Consider the following 25,374-nt stretch of genomic DNA (forward strand, 5'->3'; position numbering starts at 1 on the left):
CACGCTCAGCTCTTGGAAGAGTGCTTAGATTTATTTACCCTTCCAGAGGCCATCTGCCTTGCAGCTAGCGTGGGTACTTCTTCCTCCTCTCGCTGCCTAAAGATTTGGTCTGACAGGTGATAGACTAGAGAAAGCACCTGGATTTTCGTTTTTCTCTGTGATTTTGTTAGGGTTTGTCTCACCTGCATTTTCAGTATTCACGCGGGGGTGGAGGTTTGAACATGTTCGCCTTGGAGCATTCGTTAGGACTGGGGTCAGCTCCTTGGCCCCTCTGTATTTGCCCCTCTAACCCTGGGCGAGGTAAGCCCTACAGCTCTGTTGAGAACGTTTTCATCCCGGTGCCTAAACGGAGCGTGAGGGTGTGCGTCCAGGCCAGCCCTTCCGGGCCTGCCGCTCATGTGGTTAGGAGTCCTGCCTGACCTCTGGGCCAGGCGAGGGTATCAGGAGGTTAGAGCAGAGCGCCCTGCTGGGCAAGGCTGGGCACGCAAATGAAGTCTCTCTCTCTCTTTTGTTTTTTTTTTAAATATATTTTTAATGTATTTTTAGGAGATATATAGATTACGTAAAATATTACATAAAAAAATACAGGGGATTCCCATATGCCCCGCTCCCCACACCTCCCACTTTTCCCACGTCAGCACCTTCTTTCATCAGGGTGGTACCTTCACTGCGTTTGATGAACACATCTTGGCGCATGGCCACACAGCACGGATCACCTTGTAGCTTACACCCTCTCCCACTCCATTCTGTAGGTTATGGCAGGATATAGAATGGCCTGTGTCTGTCTTTGCCATGCCATTCAGGACAATTCCAAGTCCCCCAAATGCCCCCGCCTTGCTGGGATTCTACTGTAGAGTTACTGGGATTCTAGCTGTGGAAGTGATTCTATCACTGCTGCGGGGACAGTGGCCGCGGGAGGTGCCGTGGGCAGGGAGGGGACAGTTGCGGTGTGCTTGGACGGAGCCACCTGGGCAAGCCCTGGACTCCTCTCTGTGCCACTGGGGGCCTTCTCTGACTGTCGGATACCCTGGGAAGTTGGGTTTTTCTCTCCAGCCTTGCCGTTAGCCAGCGCGTCAAGAGGGACGTGGGAGCGGGAAGGTGCAGCGCGGTCTGGTTGGCTGGGACTCCGCCACCCACTGGGCGCCCGCTTGCTGTCTCCCCAGACAGGGACTTCGCCGTCCGGCTGGAGACGGAGAAGCGGCTATACACGGCGGGGGAGCCGGCGGAGTTCAGGTGCGTCCTGGAGGCCCAGAGCATCCCCGAGCGCCACTTCGCCGTCTCCTGGGCCTTCAACAGCTCGCTCATCGCCAGCGTGGGGCCCAACGCCGTGCCGCTGCTCAGCGGCGAGTTCGCCCACCGCGAGGCCCGGGGGCAGCTGAAGGTGGGCAAGGAGAGCGACGGCGTCTTCGTGCTGAAGATCTACCACCTCCGCCAGGAGGACAGCGGCAAGTACAACTGCCGCGTGACGGAGCGTGAGAGGACGGTCAGCGGGGAGTTCATCGACAGGGAGAGCCGGCGCCCCAAGAACATCCCCATCGTTGTCCTGCCCCTCAGTAAGTGGAGGGGGCCGCTCCCCGCTCCCGGGTCACCAGCTAGCCGTGAGGAAGGGAGGCGCAGGGCCGAGAGGAGAGGGGCCGGGGCCGGGGGACCGGGCTGGGGGAGGAGCTGCCCTGCCTGCCCGCGCTCGGCCACCCCCCGCGAGGCAGGCGGCGCGCTCGCAGGCTGGACACGGGCGTGCGCAGAGCCGTGCGCTTAGCCGCCCTGCGGACGCGGGGCGCCAGCTCAGCCCGAGGGAAGCCGGGAAGCTGTGGGCCCCTGCGTGGGAAGGCAGCCCCGAGGGAAGGGCAGCAGGCCTCTCTCCGCCTCTCCTAAGGGGAGCCGGCCTCTTCCGGGAGGGTTTCCAGTCATAGAGCGCATGAGGAAGAGGGATTTGTCGGCAGGCTTTTGGGAGGCTAGAGGTCGGCCTTTCCCTCATGATCCCTCCCCACCGATGCTGTGTTTTTGACGGTCAGTGGGTGGGAACGTTCCCGTTGTCCTGCAGCGCGGCCTTCTGAGCCAGCTGAGCCGGCCTGCAAGCCGCTCAGGCGGCCCGCTCCTTGTCGGCTGGCGGCTCTGCGGCTCTCCGGGGACTGCCTGTGTGTTTTACTGGTGTTGTGTTTACTCGTCCATCATGTCAGGATTTTTGTTTGAGTAGAAAGAGAATAAAAGCTTATCGTGTCCTTATTTTAAACAAGAGGGTGAAGTTTTTAGACTAACCTTTAACCCTTTCTCAACTGCTCACACTGCTTTTTCTCCCAGCCTTGTAATGATTTCCTTTACATTTTAATTTACTCTTTCAGACTTTTAAAATATTTCTCTTCAAGTGTGAAGAAAAGAATAGTCACGGGGGTCTTGCTGTTCTCCCTTCTCTCCTCAACAGGATGATTTTCTTTTGTGCTTAATTAAAACACCCCCCCCCAATTATCTTGAAATTCTCCTTTCTTTTCCCTGTAAACCCTCGCATGGTGCTTAGAGTAGAGTAGGTGCTTGCTGAACACTGGTAGGATGGAAATTGCTCCTGTGAATGCCCACTCTCTCTGCCGTTTGCCCGCCCGCCCTTGCTTGCCTTAGACGCTCTACTTTCAGATCAACTAATTCCCCCCGTAACGTGTGCGTGCAGGGTGGCCACGCCATCCACCTCCCGTGCCTTTTGTACTGAGAGATCTCCCCCAAACCCTTCCAAGAACTTGTTTGATGATCTCTGGCCTGCTATATTGCTTTTCCAGCAGATAACTGGGTAGCTAAAGCTCCCCAGCACCACCAGCTCCTGCCCCAAGGCCACTTGGGTAAGTCTTCTCACGACGATCACGTCGGTATCGGTGACAATTCCTTGGATTTTAATGGCGCTTTCCCTCTCCAAAGCCCCGAAGTGCTTTTGCATATATCCTGTCCCTCTCTGTCCCTCTTCTTCCCGGCCCTGCAGGGTCTAGATTAGAGCCATCCCAAGCGGCAGAGCCAGAGCACCCTACGGGAACGCCCACTGGCACACTCGCGGCGCCTTAGCACGATTTGCTTCCAACTCCAGCTCCACCGCTCTGCGCTCAGCCTGTGCCACACCCTCCACTTCCTGATTTGAAATTTCATTTGTGAACAGGCAGTCAGATTCTTATTAGTCCTGTCCCGGTTTTCAACGGCTCCAGACAGTTTTAAATTGTCAGCTTCCTTTTCTGAGGCCCCAGAGCCCTGGCAAATCGTCCTTATGGCTGAGGTCTGGCGTGGCCTCTGCCTGGGCCACCAGAACAGCTTTTCTCCTTGGAGCTCCACGTTCTCTCTGAACGCCCTGTCCAGGCCTGCCCGAGCAACGGAGCAACCAAAGAGTGGCCCTCACCGTCCAAAAGCGGGGGCCCGTGAAAGAGTCAGCTGGGGTGACGGCAGGGGCGGGTGTCACTCCCCCCCCATCATTCTTTTGCTTAAGGCAGGCAAAGGGATTTTCCCCCTTGAGGTGGAAGTTGCCCTATTTCATCCCGCACCCCGAGATGCTAACAGTGGGGTTGAGTCTTTCATCTCACGGGGAACATTATTATTGATGATGACGATGATGATGGAGAATCATCACCTCGTCTGATCCTCTCCATGTGGGTGAAGTCAGAACCCCAAGGTGGCAGAGTTAGGACATAGTGGAGCAGGGCCCGGGATCCGGGTCTGCCCGTCTCCAACGCAGGCTTTCGATCCCCAGTGCCGGTCACGGGGCTGTATCAGGAGCCCCGTCGCGTGCGTGAACCGGCCATCTACGTACGACTTCCGGGGGGGCCGCCCTCCTGGGAAAATTACTTCTCCCCACCTTGTCCAGACCCTTTTTTTAAAATTTACGTGAAACAAGCAAATCCAGAGTGGGCAGCGGACAAGCTCCATGCCACAAGAACTAGGTGTCGAGGCTGAGTGCTCTCCTTCGCTTACGCCTGCCTGTGGGGAAATAGAAGGGAGAGAAGTGATTCGAATGCGCTGTGATGTGTGGGTATCGTTTCCACTCAGGAAGTGGACATGCCTCTTAATCTGGGACTTGATTTAATTGATCAGCTTCAAATGATTGCTTGCGTTTCATGTGGGTGGGACCCAGAGATTGGAGCCAGATTGTGATGGTGCTTTATATTCGCTCAGACTTGGGGGCTTTCTAAATTCGATGTAAATAATTGTACAAAATAATATATGCATAGTGATTAATAAAATAGATTAGACCGTCCATGGTGCTTATGAAAACAAAGACTCCCTGGGAACAGTGAAGTTAGTGATGATCGTGGAAGCCAATTTTTGAAAACGCGCTATGTGTTAGGCGATCTTCATACATTGTTTCATTTACTTTTTCAATCTTTTTGAAACTCTACGATGTGAGTAGCAGTCTCCCTATTTTCTAGAAGAAGAGACTGAGGCATGTAGAGTTTGAATACCTGAACCGAGTATGTTTACATGGCCAAGGGAGGGCAGAGGCTAAATTGTGGCAGTGAAGGTAGGGGAAGCCTTATCCCAATTTCAACAGTATTTCAAGGTCGAGAGCAGTGGAACCACAAAGCTGACCGTGGACAGGCTGGCCAAAGAGCGGATGACAAGCCATTGCCCTTGGTTTGTTCCTCAGTGCGTGTGAAAGCTCGCTCCCGCACGCTCTGCCACACCAGGCCACCTGGGCTCCTCTATTAGCCGCACTCAAGTGCACTTTTTATTTATTTCCTACTTCCTCTTATTGCCCTGAAGGAATCAAAAGGCACACTCTGTCTGTTCAGCTTTTATTCAACTGCTGTAGCACCTAACGTTGGGAAGGTCGAGGTGAGATAGATGTTGGAGCTATTCCCCTTGTTGAAAATCAGAGAAGAACAGTCCTGAATCCCAGCAGAACAGGGGAACGGATCCACTGTTCCGTGCCCTGTGCTCTGTGATTTCGGTTCTAACTCAGCCTCAAGTCCCAGGACCTCGCTATCCCAGTGCGCTGCAGGAGGCCCAGAACTTTCGGGCGTAGCAGATCTAAATGGCAGGGAGCGCCGGGCTTGCGGGGCCGCGTGTCCGTGGCCCTGAGTCTCTGCAGCTCCGTGGCCTGCGCACGCGGCCTCCTTTCCCTCCGTCGGGGGTGCGGGGGCGCCCGCGGAGCCCGCGCCTTCCACGCTCTCCCTCTCCCCAGAAAGCAGCCTCTCCGTGGAGGTGGTCAGCAACAGCAGCGCCGTGCTCGAGGGCGACGACCTGCACGTCTCCTGCAGCGTCCGCACGGCCGGCCCGCAGCAGGGCCGCTTCTCCGTCATCTGGCAGCTCCTGGACAGGCAGAACCGCCGCAGCAACATCGTGTGGCTCGACCGGGACGGCACGGTGCAGCCCGGCGCCGCCTACTGGGAGCGCAGCAGCTTCGGCGGCGTCCAGATGGAGCAGGTGCAGCGCGGCTCGTTCAGCCTGGGCATCTTCCACAGCAGGAAGGAGGACGAGGGCCAGTACGAGTGCCATGTGACCGAGTGGGTGCGGGCGGTGGACGGCGAGTGGCAGGTCGTGGGCGAGCGCCGGGCCAGCGCCGCCGTCTCCATCACGGCCCTCGGTAAGTGCCCAGCCGTCTCGTGGCGGGTCCGTTGTGGGGGCTCCTTTACCGGTCAGGGTCCTCGCAGGACGCCGACGGCGCCTTCCGAAGGGTTTGTTCACAGGGACCCTTCACAGAAGGGTGGGCAAGACTGAGGGTCCCGGCAGAGGGTGGCGGGCACCCGGGGTCTGGCAGCAGCCGGGAGTGGAGCTGCAAGTGCCCGGCGAGGGGCGCGGGGCTGCCCAGCGGGGGCTGTGGCCGTGGGCAGGCGGACACGGCACTGCCGCCCCCACATCTCCGTGCTGCCCAGGGCCTCACGCCCCTGAGAGCCGCTCACGGCCGATGGAGAAGGGCAGAAGGTGACTGTGGCCGTTTCCTTAGAAGTTACTGCGTTCCTGGCCAAGCCCGAGCACTCGCCCTCAGTTGTCCCATTTGGCTCCTCACCTGGCCAGTAGGGAGGGGCTCTCATTTTACAAGGACACCGAGACAGAGCGGTCAAATAACGTGCCTGAGGCTGCAGCTTTCCCTGACAAACCTGTAATCGGCACCCAGGAAGCCAGCAATCGGTCTTGATTTTTTTTTTTCCTCAAAGCGTGTGTTTTCTATCTACTCCACTCGGAGGCCCCCACTTAAGAAAGCCATTTCCTCATTAACATGGGATGAAAAGATACCCTGAGATTTGCCAAAACCAAAGAATATTAGATTTGCTTCTTGTGGGGTAGTTAAAGAGGCTTCCAGCCACGTTTATCTGTCTCCTCTAGTCGGCATATTAAATTTTAGCAGACCAGTCTGTCCTTTGCTGGGAGAGCACCTTGTCTTGTTGCCTCTTGGAGTTTATCAGGAGCCTGTGGCATCAGCTGTCCTCGGCAACTTTGTATCCCACTTCCTGGGGCATCGTAACCCCCCTGCCCCCGTGGGGAGGGCTGGGGGTGCTTTTTAGGTTCACCCCAGTAAAGATGTGGCTTGGAGTGGTTTTGCTCAGACAAGGTCCTGCGTTTTGTTTTCCTTCTCTGAGATTAGAATTATGTTTACTTTCTAAAAGCTTAATCTCCAAGATTGAATTTTCTGCAGTAAAATTACACTCATACCTTTGTCTCTGAAAACTTCATCAAATGATTTTTTTTTTTGAGGCACTGGGTCTTGAACCTGGGACCTCGTACATGGGAAGCAGGCACTCAACCACTGAGCTACACCCACTCCCCGTCCAGTGATTAAGTGTCCCTGGGACGAGGCCCAGCACCCGTGTGGGCCTGTGCAAATGGAACTTGTGATCAGTGTCTGGGGGTCCTGGGATGGTATTTTTTACCCATCCTCTGAGTTTAGGAATGTTCAAGGAGTCAGGATTGCTTCTCTGGAAATAATTTTACAGAGTTTTTTTTTTTTTTCCTGAAGTACTGGGGCTGGGAACCGAACCCAGGACCTCCCATGTGGGAGGCAGGCGCTCAACCGCTCGAGCCACATCCACTCCCTATTTTACCAAATTTTACATTTTTAAAAATAGTATGTGCCTGCAGAGACCCCTAGCGGGGGACAGCAGGCCGCTCTGCCTGGGTCCCTGGGTCCTGCTCTGCTCACCTGTTCTCCACCCCCAGGCACCCCCGGCTCAGGCCACCCTGGGGTGGCTCAAGGCGGGTGGGAGAGGGAGGAGGGCGAGGGCAGTGACTCTCCTGCCTAAGGTGAGCGGCCTCACGGTGAGTTAGGTGTGGAAGGAAGCAGGGAGGTGACAGCCTCAGGGATCGATGGAGACGATGGCAGGGGGCTTCGGAAGCAGAGGGGCCGTCACGCTCGCCCCTCAGGGCGGCTCGTTGCCACGCGCCCGTGGCCCGTGGGCCTGGCAGGTGCCCGCGTCGGGTCTGGGTGTGGCCGTGGTCCGAGACACTCTCCCACCCTCATTCAGGCGTCGAGGCCGGGGACACCAGGTGCAGGTCGCGTCCCCAAGGCTTGTCCTGCGCGGCTCTGAGGAGTGTGTGCTGCGTGCAGACGCACCCGTCGGCACCTTTTTATTTAAGGAGGTACCGGGGATTGAACCCAGGGCCTCGTGTGTGGGAAGCCGGCGCTCAGCCACTGAGCTGCCGGCGCCGGGCCACGGGCACCGTTTTGACCATCGCGGCTGGCAGGTGGCCCTCACGACCCCTTGGTGTTGAGGACGGGCCTCTGTGTCTTAAAGTAATTTTCTTTCTTTTTTTAAGGCTATATCAAACTAGCTTATGACATCCAAAGTGACAATCTAGAGTTTTCTGCAAATTATGCCCGTGTATCTGCCGACCTCACTTCCCCATATAAAGCCAAAAGGCACATCCTGTGCCTGGATTTTCCTTTCTCTGTTTTATTTCTTCCTCAAAGTATATATTTAACAAATAGAGTGTACATCCTGGGTGCCAGGTACTATTCAAATTCAAGTCATTTAAACTTTATAAGAACCCATGTGACAGATGGGGAGGGTAAGTCACCTGCTCAGTGTCACACAGCCACCAAGGGTCCGGGTGGGGCAGCTGGCTCCAGAGTTTGTGCTTAACCACTGCACTTGGCTTCCGGTGGGTGAAGCAACCTAATCAAGCCCCAAGATTAAAAGTACGCTTTGGAGTCAGTTTCGCACGCGTTTATAGGCTGGCCTTTACCAGCAGCCTGGTGTTGGGCAACCTGTTTAACCCTTCTGGGCCTCAGTTTCCTTATCTGCAAAAAATGGGAGTAAAACCTACCTGTCCTACAGGAGCATTTTGCAGAGCAGAAGCAGAGCAGTGAGAACAGCGTTTGGCATCATGCCTGGATGCAGTCCTCGAGAAGCCCTTGCTGCTCGTAGCTCTGTGATCACAACCAGTGTAGTAATAACTAACTGCAAGGCGAAGGAACTCTGGGGTCCTCGCAGCGGCGTGGCAGAGGAGGGGTTATGACACTGTTCAGGAAGGAATACTGAGGGACTCGCAGCGTGCCGAGGCTGCAGAACCCTTACCTTCCAGGCCATATCCCCACTTGCCCTGAGGTCCCTCCCTGCTAAAAAGAACGGCCCTTTGGGCTGTGGGTCCCAGCCCTGGATTCCCTCTAGGAAGTGGGAAAGGGGCTGGAGAGCGAGGCGGAGCCACCCTGCCCTGAGAACGGAGCCGCCGCTCCCCTCTGCCTCCCTCTCCTCCAGCACCGAGGCCCTGGGGGGCCAGGAGAAGGAGGTGCGCATGGGCACGTGGCCTCTGGGGCTTCTCTCCTCCTGTTCTGGCACGGAACCCCAAGATTTCCAGTGTGGCCCTGCCTCAGCGGGTCAGGCGCTGGAAGGCGATAGGACCCATTCCAGGGAGCGGCCAGCTCGAGTCCCTGCGAAAGTCCCCACGAGGATCTCGAGCAGGGCTTGTGCTGCTCGTGGAGAAGCTCCGTGGACCTCTTTCCGTGGGGTCTGGTGACCTGCTTGGGTTTGTGTCTCAAAGTAACGCTGGCCTGGGTAGCAAAAGAAAGAGCTAAGGGGAGCGGACGTAGCTCGGTTGGTTGAGCGCCTGCTTCCCATGTATGAGGTTTGGGGATCAATCCCTGGTACCTCCTAAAAAAAAAAAAAGAGCTAAAAATTGAGAGCGACCTGGAAGCATAGCCCCGTTGCCAGTGTCCAGCCGGCTCGAGAAAGCCCTGCGTCTCCCCTGGCCTGACGCCCCCGCTCTCTCCGCAGAGACGGGCTTTGCGGTCACGGCCATCTCGCGCACGCCGGGCGTGACCTACAGCGACTCCTTCGACCTGCAGTGCATCATCAAGCCCCACTACCCGGCCCGCGTCCCCGTGGCGGTGACCTGGCGCTTCCAGCCGGTGGGCACCGCCGAGTTCCACGACCTGGTGACCTTCACCCGGGACGGGGGCGTCCAGTGGGGGGACAGGTCGTCCAGCTTCCGCACGCGCACCGCCATCGAGAAGGCGGCGTCCAGCAACAACGTGCGCCTGAGCATCAGCCGGGCCAGCGACACCGAGGCGGGCAAGTACCAGTGCGTGGCTGAGCTGTGGCGCAGGAACTTCAACGCCACCTGGACGAGGCTGGCCGACAGGGCCTCCAACCTGCTGGAGATCAGGGTGCTGCAGCCAGGTGAGCACGGGGCGGGCCTCGCCCCTCGCGGGCCCATGGGCGCGCTCGCGGGGGCGGCCGCCGGGAGGGGCGCGAAGACGCGCATCGGGCCCCGGCACGCCGCTCAATCCCCAGCCTTCTGTTGCGAGGAGTTTCCAGTCCAGAGAAAGGCACAAGCACTGGAGAGTGAGCGCCGTGTTCTCTCGTAGAGGACTGGCTGTTAACATCTTGCTGCATTTGTTTTCTCCCCGTGTGTGTATTTGTGCAGCTGTTGTTGAACCATTTGAGAGTGAATTGCAGATGACTTCCTTCTAAATACGTCAGCAGGTAGCTTCTAAGAGCAGGACGTTTTCCTACCTAACCACAGTACCATCATCAAACCCTGAGAGTTTTACATTATAGTACTATTATCTGTATTTCCCAATAATTTCCTTGATAGATTTTTTCCCTTCCAAACCAGGATGCAACACAGGGATCATACAACATACACAGTTGTCATGTCTCTTTAGAGTCTTTTAACCTGGAATAGTTCCCCAGCATCTCTCTCTCTCCCCCTCTCTCTCTGTGTAGACATTGATATTTGTGACATGTTCAGGCTGATTGTTTTACTGAAAGCGCCACCTCTTTACTTAACCTCGTGTCCTGCAGTCTTCACCATTATGTGAAAGAGCTATTACTGTCCCCCATTACAGACAAGGAAACTCAGGCCTGGGAAGACAGTGGGCACTGTTGAGCACCTGCTCTGCAGTAGGTGCTTAGGGTTGGTTACTGGAATCTCACAACTCTCAGAGAGGTTGAATGACTTGCCCAAGGTCACACAGCAAGGAAATGGTGAAGCCAGGATTTGAACCCCTGCCTGTCTTTCTCCAATGCTAGTTCCTTGACCAGGGCCCTGTCTAAGGATGCTGAGTTTGTTTCCTTTTCCTCTGGAAGCTCAGTCTCTCTCAAAGCAGATGGGGAAGGGGCTCTCATTTGGCAAGCTTGAGTCTGCGGGGCGTTTGTCGGGCTTGTGCCCCGGTCAGCTGAGCTGCCCTGGTTTTCCTCTGTGTCTGTCCTGGGTGTCTGCTGGGCTGCAAGCTGGGGCAGGAGGAGCTCAGGCGTTGGCTGGGATTCCCTCCCACTCCGCAGCTCAGGCCCGTAGAGAGCGGGCACCACGCAGGGGCCAGGGGCGGACAGGAGGCCACTTGGCAGAGGCGCTTCTGACCCGATGACCACCTGCTTTGCACAGTCTGCGTGTCTGGCAGCGAGGCGCCGCCTGCCTGCTCTCAGCCTTGCCAGGCCGCTTCAGAAGCTGGCGGCGCTGTTTGCAGCAGCGGCAGTCACGGCCATTCCAGCGTGTCCCCTTGGCCTCTTCTAAACCCCGGAGCAGAGTCCAGTCCTGTGCAGAGTTTGGAAGAAGCGTGCTGCCGAGAAGCCGGGGGTGCCCTTTGGCCACCGAGAGCCCGAGCCTGGGCTGACGGGAGGCTGCTCTGTCTGGGTGGGGTCCAGGTTCATCAAGGGGTAGCAGGGACCCCGTTCTGGGGGAGACCTCGTCGTGGAGACCACCAGGTGCCCCCTTGCCTGCCCTGTGAGTGGAGCGCCGGGCCGTAATCGCACCTTGTGTGGCCCCCCGGCCCTGAGGTCAGCCTCGAGCCCCAGTCCCCAGTGCCCATCCCGTGCTTCTGCGGCTGCAAGAGGCAGGGAGACGCCAACCCCAGGACCTTGCCTTACGTTGTCTTCTTGGATAAATCCCTAATCGCTGCTTGTTCCTGTTGCTATCTGGAACCCACGACTGCAGAGCCTAGGGGAGGCGGAGGAAGAGTCTAGATATTTAGGTCCTGTTAAGGCATGCTACCGCTAAAGCAGGGACGGCTTTAGGTGGTTGTGGTGCCAGGCTTTGTTTTTAAGTTTCCCTCTTAAACCCAGCGACACGGCAGTGATGGAGCTGCCCTCTGCCCACGCTGCTGGAGAGGAAACCCAGCTAAGGAGGTGGGCGCCTTGACAGCTGGTCGAGTGCCCAGTGGACCCCGCAGCCCTGGTCCTCTGGCTTCGTCACCGCGTTGTCCATGTGCCATACAGTGGCCTCCTGGGTAGGAAAAGGAGCTGGCGCGCGAGGGGACCCAAGAGCACCTGAGGACCGTCTCTGTGCCCGTGCGGCCTCAGCGAGTCGGTTCTGCGTATGGTCACTGTCAAGGCCAGGCCGGCAGGGCGTGGCGCAGGAGAGCGCTGGGCCGGCTGCAGGTGGCCATGGCGAGGCCCCTCTGGAGGGACACGCTGCCTGGCCCTCTGGACTGCCCAGAGCCAGGGGGGTGCTGGAGGCCACCCCGGAGCCCAGGTGGTGGCCGAGGCGCAGGGAAAGCGCCGCCCCTGCAGCGTCACTGCCCCTCCTAGATTAAATATTTATGCACTTAGCACTTAATACTTCCCAAGGGCTCTCATGCTGGTTTCACTCTTTTTAATACTACTCTGACTGGTACTAGTGCTTTTCTTTTGGGGGAGATGGAAGTGGAAAAACGCATTTCCTGAGGGCTGACTGTGTGCTGAAGATTGCACTGGACACGCGGGGCAGTTCCTCCCGTTCCATTGTCGCTGCTCTCCTGAGCTGGGGAGGGGTTGTTTTCCGTTTTATAAATGAGGTCACGGGGCTCCGAGAGCTGTACCGTGCTGAAGCTGGGAAACAGGGAAGGGGGTGTTGGGGGTGCTGAAGTCGGGGAAACAGGGAAGGGGTGTTGGGGCTTTTCAACCCAGGCCTGGGGAGGGGAGGAGGCAACACACGGGCCTGTTCAGAAAGTCCTGCAGCCGGAAGTTCTGTTCTTCTGCATTCAGGTAGTGGCCTCACAGAAGGGGTTTCTCCTGCTTGACCCCTGACGTGTCTCCGCAGCCTCTCATCCCCTGCTGGGGTCGCAGTCCAGTGAAAACAAAACGAGAGCAGTGCACGGAACCTTCCCTAGGTCCTTCCTGGGCACCTGTCGCCACCTCGAATGCTGTGCACAGAATAATTGACCTAGTCCTAACTGAACCCAGAAAACTCCAGGAGGGGGCCTGTCTCGCCCTGTTTTACAGGTGAGGACACAGAGCCACAGGCTGACCAAGTTGCCGTCGTTTCATAATAGAGCAGCAGGGCCAGGGGGCAGACCCGGGCAGTCTGGCCAGAGCCCGAGCGCTTTTTCTTTTTTTCTTTGAGGTACCAGGGCTGGGGATTGTACCCGGGCTCTCCTTTGTGGGAAGCCGGCACTCAACCACTGAGCCACATCGGCTGCCTTGAGTTGGTCTCTGGGTTTGTTTGCTTGTCGTTTGTCTTTGTTTTTTTTTTAGGAGGCACCAGGAACCGAACCCAGAACCTCCCATGTGGGGAGCAGGCACTCAACCACATGAGCCACCTCCACTCTCATTCAGTGTTTTCTAGATGTTTGTTTTTCTTCTCAGGATCCTCTTTGACTTTGGTCCATGGACTTTTTTTAAAAATAAGATTTATTTTTATTTATTTATGCCTCCCCCCCACCGCCCATTGTTGCTTGTGCTGCTGTCTGCCCTTTATCTGTTTGGTGTGTGCTCTTCTTTTTAGGAGGCACTGGGCACTGAACCCGGAACCTCCCATGTGGGAGGGAGGCGACCAATGGCTTGAGCCACCTCTGCTCGCTCGTACATGTACTTTTTTTTTTGGAGGTGCTGGGGAATTGAACCCAGGACCTCGTGCATGGGAAGCAGGCTCTCAACCACTTGAGCTATATCCACTCCCGTGGTACCTGTGCTTTTATTTAATCTCTCCTCTGTCTAGCTCCCCAGCCCTCATTTCCTGAGCCCTTTAGTAAATTTTGCGTTTGGATTTTGGAAGTCCGGGTTTCAGGACAACCCTAGACTTTGCTGGAGGCACAGTGTGCTAATCGTGTAGGAGCTCCACTCTGTCCTTCAGTTTCTTCCCACGCCCGCCACGAGGTGGCGCAAAGACTTGGGACACCAGGGCGCAAAACCAGTGCCTTCTCCCCCTGCGCACCTTGCCGCTCAAAACTCGGGTTCCCTAGCCCCCTCCCACTTGTTGTTATGATTTAAACACATTTTAAAGACTATTCCTCTTCTAACAGCAGCACGGAACCCCAGGTAGTGCTGGCGTTTATCCGCCGCCTTTCGCTGCTGTGATCTCTCCTCCCGAGAAGGCTGCGTGGACTCTCTCCTGAGCCAGTCCCTGCTGCCCCCGCCCGCTCCCGGGAGCCAGCGCTCGTGCTGGGTGGTGGGAAGGCCTAGCGGCGGGGCTGCTCTCGACCGTTCTGGAGGAGTGCTTCCTCCTCGCTTGCGCGCACGCTTCCCCAGGAAACCTGCAGCGAATGCTGTCGCTCCGACTGCGTCGTTGACTTAGCTTATCCTTTCCCCTTGTCTGCGCAGTGAGACCCCTCCTCAGGGACTCTAGACAAGACTGAGCCGGTTCAACACCTGTGCTTTTCAATTCGTCAGCTGTTCCCTCTCTTCGTTCTACCGCGTCGTTTTGCTTCCTTCTCATTTTCTCTAGCACCACAAACACCCTCCGCTTCCATCTTCCTAAGTACCGAAGCGGTCAGGGAAACATAGCACTCATCTTCCAGCTGCTTACAGCCAGATCTTGGTCTGGCTATTAAATATTGCACAATAAAATCGACAAAGCAATAAACAAGCTTGTAGGAGGACAGCCTCCGGTGGGTGAGAGCCGCTTGTCCGTGGATGTGTTCTGCTGGGCTTTCACTGATGGGCAGTCAGGATGAATATTTAATAGCCTCTGGATGGTGCTAAATCTGCTTTCTCCTATTCCTTTTTGCTGACACGACAGATTGGGGTGGCTGAGGGCTTATTCTTTGGAAAGCCTAGGGCATGTCCTTGTTCGGTAGGCGGGTTGGTGTTCCCTCTTTCTCTGGAGAACCTGGGCGTTCTCCCCTCCATCCCTTGTGGCTCTGCCTGCTCCCCACTCAGACGAGGAAGTGTAAGGGTAAGAGCCGGGACAGGAGGGCCCGGGGCCCCGTCCCCAGGCCTTGTTGTCATGGCGACACCAGGTGTCCTGTCTTGGAGACAGTGAACAAGGGTCATGCTAGGGCACAGACAGGGAAGGCAGGGGGACGAGTCTGGGTGGCTCCTAACCAGCTGTTCCCACTTCCCATTTTTCTGTTTTTCCTTTGCACGCCCCCCCCCCCCAGGCCCTTCTGCAAGCACCTGTGTGCACCTGCTTGGTGCTAGGTACTGTGGGGGGTGCTGAGGCTGCAGAGAGGGATGTGTCCCTGCTCTTGCCTGGAGGGCTGCCTGGAGGAGCAGGCATGCCTGGGGTATGTGTGAGGTCTGGAGGGGTTCACTCCCGGGTGAGGCTGCAGGGTCCTCAGATCCCCTTTGGTGCAGCGAAGCCCGGAGAGACACCCCTGACAGTGGTTAGAGCAAAGGCTCCGAGGCCAGACAACCTGTGCCTGAATCCCCGCCTATGCGGGTGACCTCGGGCAAGTCTTCTCATCTCGCAGGTCAGGGATGATGATGGCATCTATTTCAAGGGTCAGTGAGCCCCAAACAGTAAAACTTGGCAAGGGCTTAGGCTAGTGCTGAGCACATGAAGGTGCTATATAAACATTTACGTGAATAACAGCGCCCAGAACTGAGTAACCAGGCCTCCACTCTGCTGGCCTCTCAGATCGGACGTGCCTTTCTTGTAACAATCTGACAGTCAGTTTATTATCCTGAAACGAAATCCGTAGACAGTGTAATATACCTCCTCACATCATTTTAAAAAATGGACACAACATCCTCGTTGTGGAATAAAGGAGTCTAAGAAAACAACACAAGTCATTCGTAATACAGTAATGCATTCCGACCTGCAGGTGCTCAGGGACAGCCATGCCTCGTGGCCTGACAAGGCGGGCCATGCCGCCGGCGGGGTTTTCTGGAACCCTGAATAACTCTTGGTACCATTCTAAAAAAACAGAGGGAACATGTGCCCTGATGTACCTGGACTCCTCTAAAAGCATGCCAAAAAGCCCCTCTTATTTACAGTAAAATGAATTATGAAATCAGGCTCTGGGCTCAGGTCATTATGTACAGATTTTCCATCACTCTGGATGTCATTTGAAAGGCCAGAGGCAGGGACTTGTTGCGCCAAGCTGTACCGCATGGGGTTTTACCTGCCCCCTTCTCTCGTCCATCAGCCGCCCTCCTTCCCAGCACCGCGGGGACCCACGACCTGCCACAGGGGTCCGTGATGGCCTTCCCCCATCCCCGCCTGCATTTCGGATGCCCTCCCTGGCCGTAGCAGGCCTGCAGCTGAGGATAAGCATCTGGGAAGCGTGGTTAGGGGCTGGCACGGTGTGGCATGGGGAGAGGAGAGCAGGGCGACCCGGCGTGGGGAGCCCAGTGGCGCTGGCAGATCCCGGGACCAGGGGGCTGCGCCCGTGCTCTCCTCCACTCTCCCAGCCTTTTCATTTACTCCCTTCCCTCAGTTTGGGAAAACTCCTCCCTCCTGCCCCAGCCGGCTCCCCCATCCCCTTCGTCATCGCCATGGTCTCCACTGAAGACCAGCTCTTCCTCGCCCCTTCGCCCTCAGCCCACCCTTGGATTCTGCGTGCACCCCAGCACTGTTCCTGGCAGCCGCGCAGCCGGTGGCTTCTCACCTGGAGCAGGCATCACAGTCACCTGGAGGCCGGGACCCCGCAGTGTCCCGACTCAGCAGGTTCTAGCCTGCAGGTGCTGCACAGCCACCATGCTCCCCAGAGCCCCTGCGGCGGGGCTGCTGGCTGGCCAGACACCTCCTGCCCCCACCACCTGCGCAGGAGCACCTCCCCGCCCCACCACCTGCGCAGGAGCACCTCCCCGCCCCACCACCTGCGCAGGAGCACCTCCCCGCCCCACCACCTGCCCAGGAGCACCTCCCCGCCCCACCACCTGCCCAGGAGCACCTCCCCGCCCCCACCACCTGCCTAGGAGCACCTCCCCGCCCCCACCACCTGCCCAGGAGCACCTCCCCGCCCCACCACCTGCCCAGGAGCACCTCCCCGCCCCACCACCTGCCCAGGAGCACCTCCCCGCCCCACCACCTGCCCAGGAGCACCTCCCTGCCCCACCACCTGCCCAGGAGCACCTCCCCGCCCCCACCACCTGCGCAGGAGCACCTCCCCGCCCCCACCACCTGCGCAGGAGCACCTCCCCGCCCCCACCACCTGCGCAGGAGCACCTCCCCGCCCCACCACCTGCGCAGGAGCACCTCCCCGCCCCACCACCTGCCCAGGAGCACCTCCCCGCCCCACCACCTGCCCGGGAGCACCTCCCCGCCCCACCACCTGCCCGGGAGCACCTCCCCGCCCCACCACCTGCTCGGGAGCACCTCCCCGCCCCACCACCTGCCCGGGAGCACCTCCCCGCCCCCACCACCTGCCCGGGAGCACCTCCCCTCCCCACCACCTGCCCAGGAGCACCTCCCCTCCCCACCACCTGCGCAGGAGCACCTCCCCGCCCCACCACCTGCCCGGGAGCACCTCCCCGCCCCACCACCTGCCCGGGAGCACCTCCCCGCCCCACCACCTGCCCGGGAGCACCTCCCCGCCCCACCACCTGCCCGGGAGCACCTCCCCGCCCCACCACCTGCCCGGGAGCACCTCCCCGCCCCACCACCTGCCCAGGAGCACCTCCCCGCCCCACCACCTGCCCAGGAGCACCTCCCCGCCCCACCACCTGCCCGGGAGCACCTCCCCGCCCCACCACCTGCTCGGGAGCACCTCCCCGCCCCACCACCTGCCCGGGAGCACCTCCCCGCCCCCACCACCTGCCCGGGAGCACCTCCCCTCCCCACCACCTGCCCAGGAGCACCTCCCCTCCCCACCACCTGCGCAGGAGCACCTCCCCGCCCCACCACCTGCCCGGGAGCACCTCCCCGCCCCACCACCTGCCCGGGAGCACCTCCCCGCCCCACCACCTGCCCGGGAGCACCTCCCCGCCCCACCACCTGCCCGGGAGCACCTCCCCGCCCCACCACCTGCCCGGGAGCACCTCCCCGCCCCACCACCTGCGCAGGAGCACCTCCCCGCCCCACCACCTGCCCGGGAGCACCTCCCCGCCCCACCACCTGCCCGGGAGCACCTCCCCGCCCCCACCACCTGCCCGGGAGCACCTCCCCGCCCCCACCACCTGCCCGGGAGCACCTCCCCGCCCCCACCACCTGCCCGGGAGCACCTCCCCGCCCCCACCACCTGCCCGGGCGTACCTCCCCGCCCCACCACCTGCCCGGGAGCACCTCCCCGCCCCACCACCTGCGCAGGAGCACCTCCCCGCCCCACCACCTGCGCAGGAGCACCTCCCCGCCCCACCACCTGCGCAGGAGCACCTCCCCGCCCCTCCACCTGCCCGGGAGCACCTCCCCGCCCCTCCACCTGCCCGGGAGCACCTCCCCGCCCCCACCACCTGCGCAGGAGCACCTCCCCGCCCCACCACCTGCCCAGGAGCACCTCCCCGCCCCACCACCTGCCCAGGAGCACCTCCCCGCCCCACCACCTGCCCAGGAGCACCTCCCTGCCCCCACCACCTGCCCAGGAGCACCTCCCTGCCCCACCACCTGCCCAGGAGCACCTCCCTGCCCCCACCACCTGCGCAGGAGCACCTCCCCGCCCCACCACCTGCCCAGGAGCACCTCCCCGCCCCACCACCTGCCCAGGAGCACCTCCCTGCCCCCACCACCTGCCCAGGAGCACCTCCCTGCCCCTCCACCTGCCCAGGAGCACCTCCCTGCCCCCACCACCTGCGCAGGAGCATCTCCCTGCCCCACCACCCCTGCCTTGCCTGGCCCTGAGGATAGGGCACAGGCCAGCTCTCACCTTTGCTCACCTTCCCCGCTGCCCAGATGCCCTTTCGCTCCCCTCCTCCACCTGCTAAATGCCTGCTTATTTCTTTCTTGGGGCCCAGCTCAGACGCCACATACTTGCAGAAACCTTTCCTCCCCCGCAACAGTCAGCTCACTGCTCCTCCCCTACGTTCCCACATCGCCACTAGAAGGTAAATCACACCTGCCCTCACTCCTCCACTTACTTGTTTAGCAGATGATTGGGTCGTAGTGCCCGCTCTGAAGATGCTTGCAATTCTGTAGGAAAGATAAAACCTTTAAGAAACCAACTGTGTTGTAAGGCAGAGTGTAACAGACTCTAGGGGGCGTGCAGGGACCCTTTACTGGGGAAGTGAGTTTCAAGGGGGAGGAGCACACACGAAGCAGAATCCGCAGGCTGGGTGGGCGGGCCGAGGAAGCAGCCCCGCCCCTTGCTCAGTTCCTCCTACCTGGCCCCCGGTACCCGCTGGAACACAGCAGCCAGCTGCGGTGCAGAGCTCGGCTTCCGCACGCGGGGACGACACCCGGGAAGGAAGCCTTCCAGTCGCAGGCAGCGAGGGGCCGTCCCTCAAGTGGGCGCAGAGCCTGGGAGAGGTGAGGCGCCCAGGAGGTGCTGCTGGCCAGGGGAGGCTTCCTCGCAGGCAAGGCGGCCTGCGCAGGCTCTCAGACCATTCTTCCAGCCTCTTGTTGGATGCTTTCCTCCTCCTGCAGATTCACTGTTCGGAATCAGCCAAGCCTCAGTTCTCAGCATCAGTATCTTTTTTTTTTTTTTTTGTGCACCAGGGTTGGGGATTGAACCTAGGACCTTGTATGTGGGAAGCCAGCGCTCAACCAGTGAGCCACATTGGCTCCCCTGCTTTGGTGTTTTAGTTTGTTTGGCTTGTTAGTTTTTTCTAGGAGGCACTTGGAACTGAACCTGGGACCTCTCGTGTGGGAGGCGGGTGCTCAACCACTTGAGCCACATCCGCTCCCAGCCTCTTTTCTCTCGCTGACACCCATTCACTCCCACAGCGCAGCCCAGGGTTTCTCCTGCACCCTCATCGCAGGAGCCTTGTTAGAATGCAGGTGCTGATTCAGGAGCTCTGGCGCAGGGCCACAGGCCTGCCTTTCTAACAGCCTTCCCCTGTGGTGCCGAAGCGGCTGGCGGGACTGCCAGCTTGCGAGCTGATGCCGAGCCTTGAACTTGGGACTGGGTGCGGCAGCGGGAAACGCTGGCAGGAACCGAGCCTGTGCCAGGCCCTGTGCTCACACCTGCGTGTGGCAACCGATCTCCCCCTTCCCAGAGCCTCTGGGTCTCGGTGCCCTGGGGCCTGGGATGCCCTGAGGCTCGCGGCGCAGGCCAGGCGAGGCTGCTTCCTGATTAGGCGGAGGCTCACCTCTCTACCTCCAGCTGTAGGAGGAAGTTCAGGGCGTAGACCAGGCGCTGACCCCTGGCCCACCTGCCAGACCGGCCCCCAATTTCAAACAGGATTCGCCTTCAAGCGTCTCAACACGTCACAATATTTTGACATGGGAAGGGAAAACAGAAAGGAAAAATGCTTGAAATGTTCCTTTTCCTTGGATTCTTGCTCTCAGCCCATGTGACTGAACTGAAGTTCAGTTTAACATATGCAGTTACTATAGCAATCGAGGTTTCCTTAGTAACTGTTGCAAAAATAATCTAGCCCCAATTAATAATACATTTTGAATCTCTTTCTACTCCACACTGAACAAGCCAGTTTTTTTGGCCAAGAACCAGCTATTTCAGGTGGTGTCATTTGCACTAATATAGATATCATTTGCATGTGGTGAATTGGGTTGGAAAGGGATGAAAAGGGAGCTGGTTGTTTGCAGCATTATAGGAATTCCATCTGAATAGTCGGCTGGCAAGCTCGGGGCAGCCTGGTTTCCAGAGCTTGGGGGCACACCGCTAAGCCCTGCCCTGGATTCCGAGCTTGTCCTCGTGGGCTTTGGGCATTCGAGGCAGGGAGAAGGCGGCTTGTTAACAAAAAAAGGTGAGGCGGGAAGGGTGGGCCCTGGACGTGAAGTTGCTCGTGGAGGGAGCTGGTGTGTTGCTGATGGTTCCGGAAGGTCTGTGGGTGTGTGACCTGCGTGGGGCCTGGGACGCGTGGCCTCGGAGCGGCTGTTGCAGGCACGACGTCGGGCACTGGGCGTTGGGATCCCGCCGGCCTCTCAGCTGTTCCGGACAGCCGCCGCATTCCCAGGAGATCACGCGGCGGCTGCGGCTTCCAGAAGCTTCAGCCGCCTGGGCGCGGCCCTCAGGGCCCTCCTTCCACGCCTGGCCCAGGAGCGTCAGCCGGCTGGCGGCCTGGCCTGGGCGCGCTCCGGGTCTGGATGCGGCTCTTGGTTCCGAGGCGGTGCTCTGGCCTTAAGAAACGAGGGTGCAGGGCAGGGGTGCTGGAGCCGAGCCACAGGGGCCTGTCCTGCCCCTGCCCTCGGGCCGGTCAGCTCCCCCTGCACGCTCTCTCCCTGCCCTGCCTGCGAGTGACTGAGACCCTTGCCTGGAAAGCTTCCTGCAGAGAGAGCAGGGAGGGGGACATGTGGGTTTACTAGCAGCCCCCCCACGGGGAACCTAGGATGGTTTCCTTTCTCTTTCAGTAGGGGGGAGGTGGGTGGGTAAGGGCCAGCTGAGCCAACTATGGTAACGATGGAGTGGAGAGAGCTGGATTACCTGCAGAAGGTGCGTCTCATTCGACCAAGCTTCTTGCCGCCTTAAAGGGGAAGGCGGTCGTTTCTCAGCAGGGGTGTGGCGAGGGGACGGAGAGCGGCGCGACTGCCCATACTGCCCCGTCCTCTCTGTCCCGGAGCTCCACCGGGGCGGCCTCCCCTGCCTGCGCCCTCGCCCCAGCACGCACCCGCTCCCGCCCGCCCCAGCCGGCCTGATGGAGTGCTCTCCTACCCAGGCCCGGGCCAGGCTCCGGGCCGGGCGGGGGATAGGCCGCTTGGCAGGGGCTCCTCGGCATCCCCGCCTCTAGCATCGCGGGGGCACAGCGTAGGCCCCGGTAAACAGAGGCGGCCTCTTCCTTCCCACCCTCTGAGCGAGGTAAGGCCTGGCGCCTGCGGAGCAGACCCGGGGCGCTGTGGAGAGCTGGGGACAGTACAGAGGGGAGCGGCCGGCCCAGTGGGACGGACTCTGTGCTGGGAGAAGGGTGTTCCTTCTTTACGTCCTGTAGGTACCTGGGTGCCATTAAAGCTTCTTATTTATTTTAATGTTACATTCAAGAAATATGAGGTCCCCATGTGGCCCCCCCCTCACCCCACTCCTCCACATCAACAACCTCATCATCATCGTGGCATATTCACTGCATCTGGTGAATACATTTTGGAGCACTGCTGCACTACGTTGTAGTTTACATGGTAATTTACACTCTCCTCCAGTCCAGCTGTGGGCCATGGCAGGACATCCAATGTCCAGCAACTGTCCCTGCAGCACCACCCAGGACAACTCCAAGTCCTGAAAATGCCCCACATCTCATCTCTTCTTCCCTCTCCCTACTCTCAGCAGCCACCATAGCCACCTTGTCCATATCAATGCTACATTTTCTTCCATTACTAGTCACACTAGTTCCATAGTAGAATATCAGTAAATCCACTCTAATCCATACTGTATTCCTCCATCCTGTGGACCCTGGGGTGGTTATGTCCAGTCCCCCTCTACATCAAGAGGGGGCTTAGATTCCACATGGATGCTGGATGCAGTTCTGCTTGCAGCTGTAGGCACTCTTGGCTCCCTGGTGTGGTGGTTGACCTTCTTTACTTCCCTGTTAGCTGGCCGGGGTAAGTCCAATAAACCAGAAAGTAGGAGTGGCAAGTCTGCTGAGGCTCTGGGCCTGGCTGTCACATGGACTGTCCAGAGATTCAGGTCCCCTGGGTATATACCAACCCCAGCACCAACCAAGCTGTCTCAGGGAGCTAGACAGGAAGGCTGCGTTCAAGCTTTCTGAGCAGGGAAGCGATGGGGACCAGGTTTGGCAATTGCTGCCGGCCCTGGAGGCCGCGGGGCGGCGGGGAGCATGGCCGGGGCCGGCAGAGGCACGCGGGCTGAGCCGGGGCGTGCGCCGCTTTCCCGCACCCTGGCCTGTGTGGGAGGAAGCCGCCCGTGCTGAGTCCCCGGGGCCGTGCTGGCTAAGGCGGGCGCGGGGCTGGGAGGCGGGCTCGGCGGGGCCGCGGGGCGAGGCGCGGGGGTGGTCTTCCCAGCGTGTCCTCTTCCCTCGGCAGTGACGAAGCTGCAGGTGAGCAAGTCCAAGAGGACACTCACGCTGGTGGAGAACAGGCCCATCCAGCTCAACTGCTCCGTCAGGGCCCAGACCAGCCCCGACTCGCACTTCGCCGTGCTCTGGTACGTGCACAAGCCCTCGGACGCCGACGGCAAGCTCATCCTCAAGACCACGCACAGCTCGGCCTTCGAGTACGGCACCTACGCCGAGGAGGGCGGCCTGGCTGGGCGCCTGCAGTTCGAGAGGCACGCGCCGGGCGGCCTGTTCAGCCTGACCGTGCAGAGGGCCGAGGTCAGCGACAGCGGCAGCTACTACTGCCACGTGGAGGAGTGGCTGCTGAGCCCCAACTACGCCTGGTACAAGCTGGCCGAGGAGGTGTCGGGGCGCACGGAAGTCACCGTCAAGCAGCTGGGTAAGGACGGCCGCAGTGGGCCGCAGCCGCTGGAGGACCCACCCGCCGAGGCCGCCCGCGGGCCCGCGCGGGACGTGGGTGCTTCCGCCTTCCTGGGGGCAGGCTCCTGCAAGCCCCCCGGCTCGGCTCTCATGTCCAGCCCCGTGGGCGAGGATGGGGTCTCCGGAGGCAGCCGCGGTTGCGGCAGGGCGCGGCACGAGCAGCTTGACTCTCCTTCTGGGTACGCACTTTGCGCCCTGGATCCCAGGCCGGCCCCAGCGCCGCCCTCAGAACTGCCTGGAGGGAGCCTTCCGCTTTCCCCTTCCCCTGTCTCCCCACCTTGCCTTGCCTCTGGGCCCCTCTCAGAGCCTGGGGGTGCTGCCTGGCAGGGGGCATCGAAGCTCTGCCGGAATGTTCCGGGGCGGCCTTGCCTCGCTGGGGGTGGCCCTGGCGGTCAGCGCTTCCCCTCGCGGACCCGAAGCACTCTCCCTGTAATTCCCCTCTCGCCTTTGGAGGTGCCCCTGGAACAGCGCCAACCCCACGTGGGCCACTTCCTTCCAGACGCAGGAAGGAGCTACGTGTGCCTCTCGTCTCCTTCTTGCTAAAGAGCTCGAGTGCTTGCTCCTTCCCACGTGACGCAGCCTGAGGTGCCCCCCGGGCGCACGCCTTTAATCTGCTGTGGTCACTGCCCACCCTTCCCCGTGGACCGGGGGCTGCTGAGTTGCCACCCCAGTCCCGTTGCCACGTCTTTGCCTATTCTGTCCTCTCTACCTGGGGTGCACCTCTTCTCCCCTACCTGCCCTCACCTGTGCAGCAGCCTGTCCTCCTTAGATACCAGGTGATCCTCCGGTATCTAGACACTGCACAGCGTTCTCTCCAGGCTGGCCCTGTCTCCCTGCGTATCACCAGGAGGCCCTCGCGAGACACATCATGTTATACCCCTTTGTTCGCTTTCCTTCTCCACTCGAGGGCACACTGAGGACCTGCTGTGCCTTTCTACCTTTAACCCCTGGGGTGGCATCCTTCATAAGTATTGGCTGCTTTCCTCGAACACCCCAGGGCCTTTTTTTTTTCTCTCTCCCCTTCTCCCCAACCCCACCGTTGTCTGCTCTCTCTGTCCATTTTTGCTGCGTTGTCTTCTTTGTCTGCTTCTGTTGTATCTGTGTTTCTTTTTGTTGCGTCATCTTGTTGTGTCAGCTCTCCATGTGTGCGGCACCATTCCTGGGCAGGCTGCACTTTCTTTCGCTCTGGGCGGCTCTCCTTATGGGGCGCACTCCTTGCACATGGGGCTCCCCTACATGGGGACACCTCTGCGTGGCAGGGCACTCCTTGTGTGCATCAGCACTGCATGTGGGCCAGCTCCACACGGGTCAAGGAGGTCCAGGGTTTGAACCGCAGACCTCACATGTGGTAGACGGACACACTAACCACTGGGCCAAGTCCGCTTCCCACCCCAGGGCCTTTGTACGCCCTGTTCTCATAGCCTAGCCCGTGTTGACCGTAGATATTCATTTATCTTGCTCTTTCTTAGAGAGGTGTTTCTTGACCACCTTAGGTAACACAGCACCCTAATCGTTCTTTTTGTTTTTAGGTACTGGGGCTGGGATTGAACCCAGGGCTTCGTATGTTGGAAGTCGGTGCTCAGCCACTGAGCCACATCAGCTCCTGAGTTGGCTTTTTTGTTTGTTTGCTTATTTCTGTTTTCAGGAGGCACTGGGAACCAAACCCAGGACCTCCCGTGTGGGAAGCAGGTGCCCAACCGCTTGAGCCCCATCCGTTTCCCCCAGTCATTCCGAATCCCCCTCCCCGCCCCTTCCCTCCACACAGCACCGCTGACGTTCCGTGTACCTGCTTCTTCGTTCGCTTTGTGCCCTTTGTCTCTTCCGCTAGAATTGAAGCTCCACGAGTGAGCGCTGGACCTCGCCTTGGTCCGCACTCTGCGCCCCCTCCCCCCGCTTGTCCCCAGGAGCCTCAAGAAGTGTTTGTCCAGGAAGCACGTGCGCCCGGCACGGCTCTCCAGCGCTTGCCTGGCCCGCGCTGGGCTCAGGGGACGCTCCCTCCTGGACGGTGCCCGAAGCCGCCCAGGGGCAAGTGTTCTCAGGGCAGGTGTTCTCGGGGTTCGTGGGTCGTTTCCTGCCAGCCCTTCTGCTGGAGCATTACAGGGACGCTCATCACAGCCGCTCCTGCGGCATTTCCAGCGCCCGCCAGGCCAGCCCCAGGGGTATTGAGTCCTGAGGCTTGTCCTTAGGCCCACAGGTGGCTTTTGGTTCCTGTTCTTCCTGTTTTCAGTTCTGACTATTTTTTCCTGCTGTGGAGAACAATCCCCGCCCCCGTTTCCTCTTTAGCCATCACCCATGCTTTCCCTTTCCTTGCACCGGAACAGATAGCTTCTCAGTGGATCCCAAACGTATCACGGGGATT

At 59.4% G+C, this 25,374-nt stretch overlaps 1 protein-coding gene across 4 annotated transcripts in view; it reads left to right on the forward strand.

The window, feature by feature from the left end:
* Positions 1 to 25,374, forward strand: part of IGSF3 (immunoglobulin superfamily member 3) — a 106,497-nt gene that overhangs the window by 70,469 nt on the left and 10,654 nt on the right. For 2 of the 4 annotated variants that reach the window (XM_058302985.2, XM_058302988.2), the window contains 5 exons: positions 1,164 to 1,553; positions 2,766 to 2,825; positions 5,147 to 5,548; positions 9,174 to 9,578; positions 22,564 to 22,974. In XM_058302985.2, the coding sequence (XP_058158968.1) occupies positions 1,164 to 1,553; positions 2,766 to 2,825; positions 5,147 to 5,548; positions 9,174 to 9,578; positions 22,564 to 22,974 (1,668 nt within the window). The remainder of the gene's footprint in view (positions 1 to 1,163; positions 1,554 to 2,765; positions 2,826 to 5,146; positions 5,549 to 9,173; positions 9,579 to 22,563; positions 22,975 to 25,374) is intronic. The other 2 variants (XM_058302986.2, XM_058302987.2) reach the window with 2 other exon arrangements.

The sequence above is a fragment of the Dasypus novemcinctus genome, chromosome 9 (assembly GCF_030445035.2).
Source record: "Dasypus novemcinctus isolate mDasNov1 chromosome 9, mDasNov1.1.hap2, whole genome shotgun sequence".
Classification (NCBI taxonomy): domain Eukaryota; kingdom Metazoa; phylum Chordata; class Mammalia; order Cingulata; family Dasypodidae; genus Dasypus; species Dasypus novemcinctus.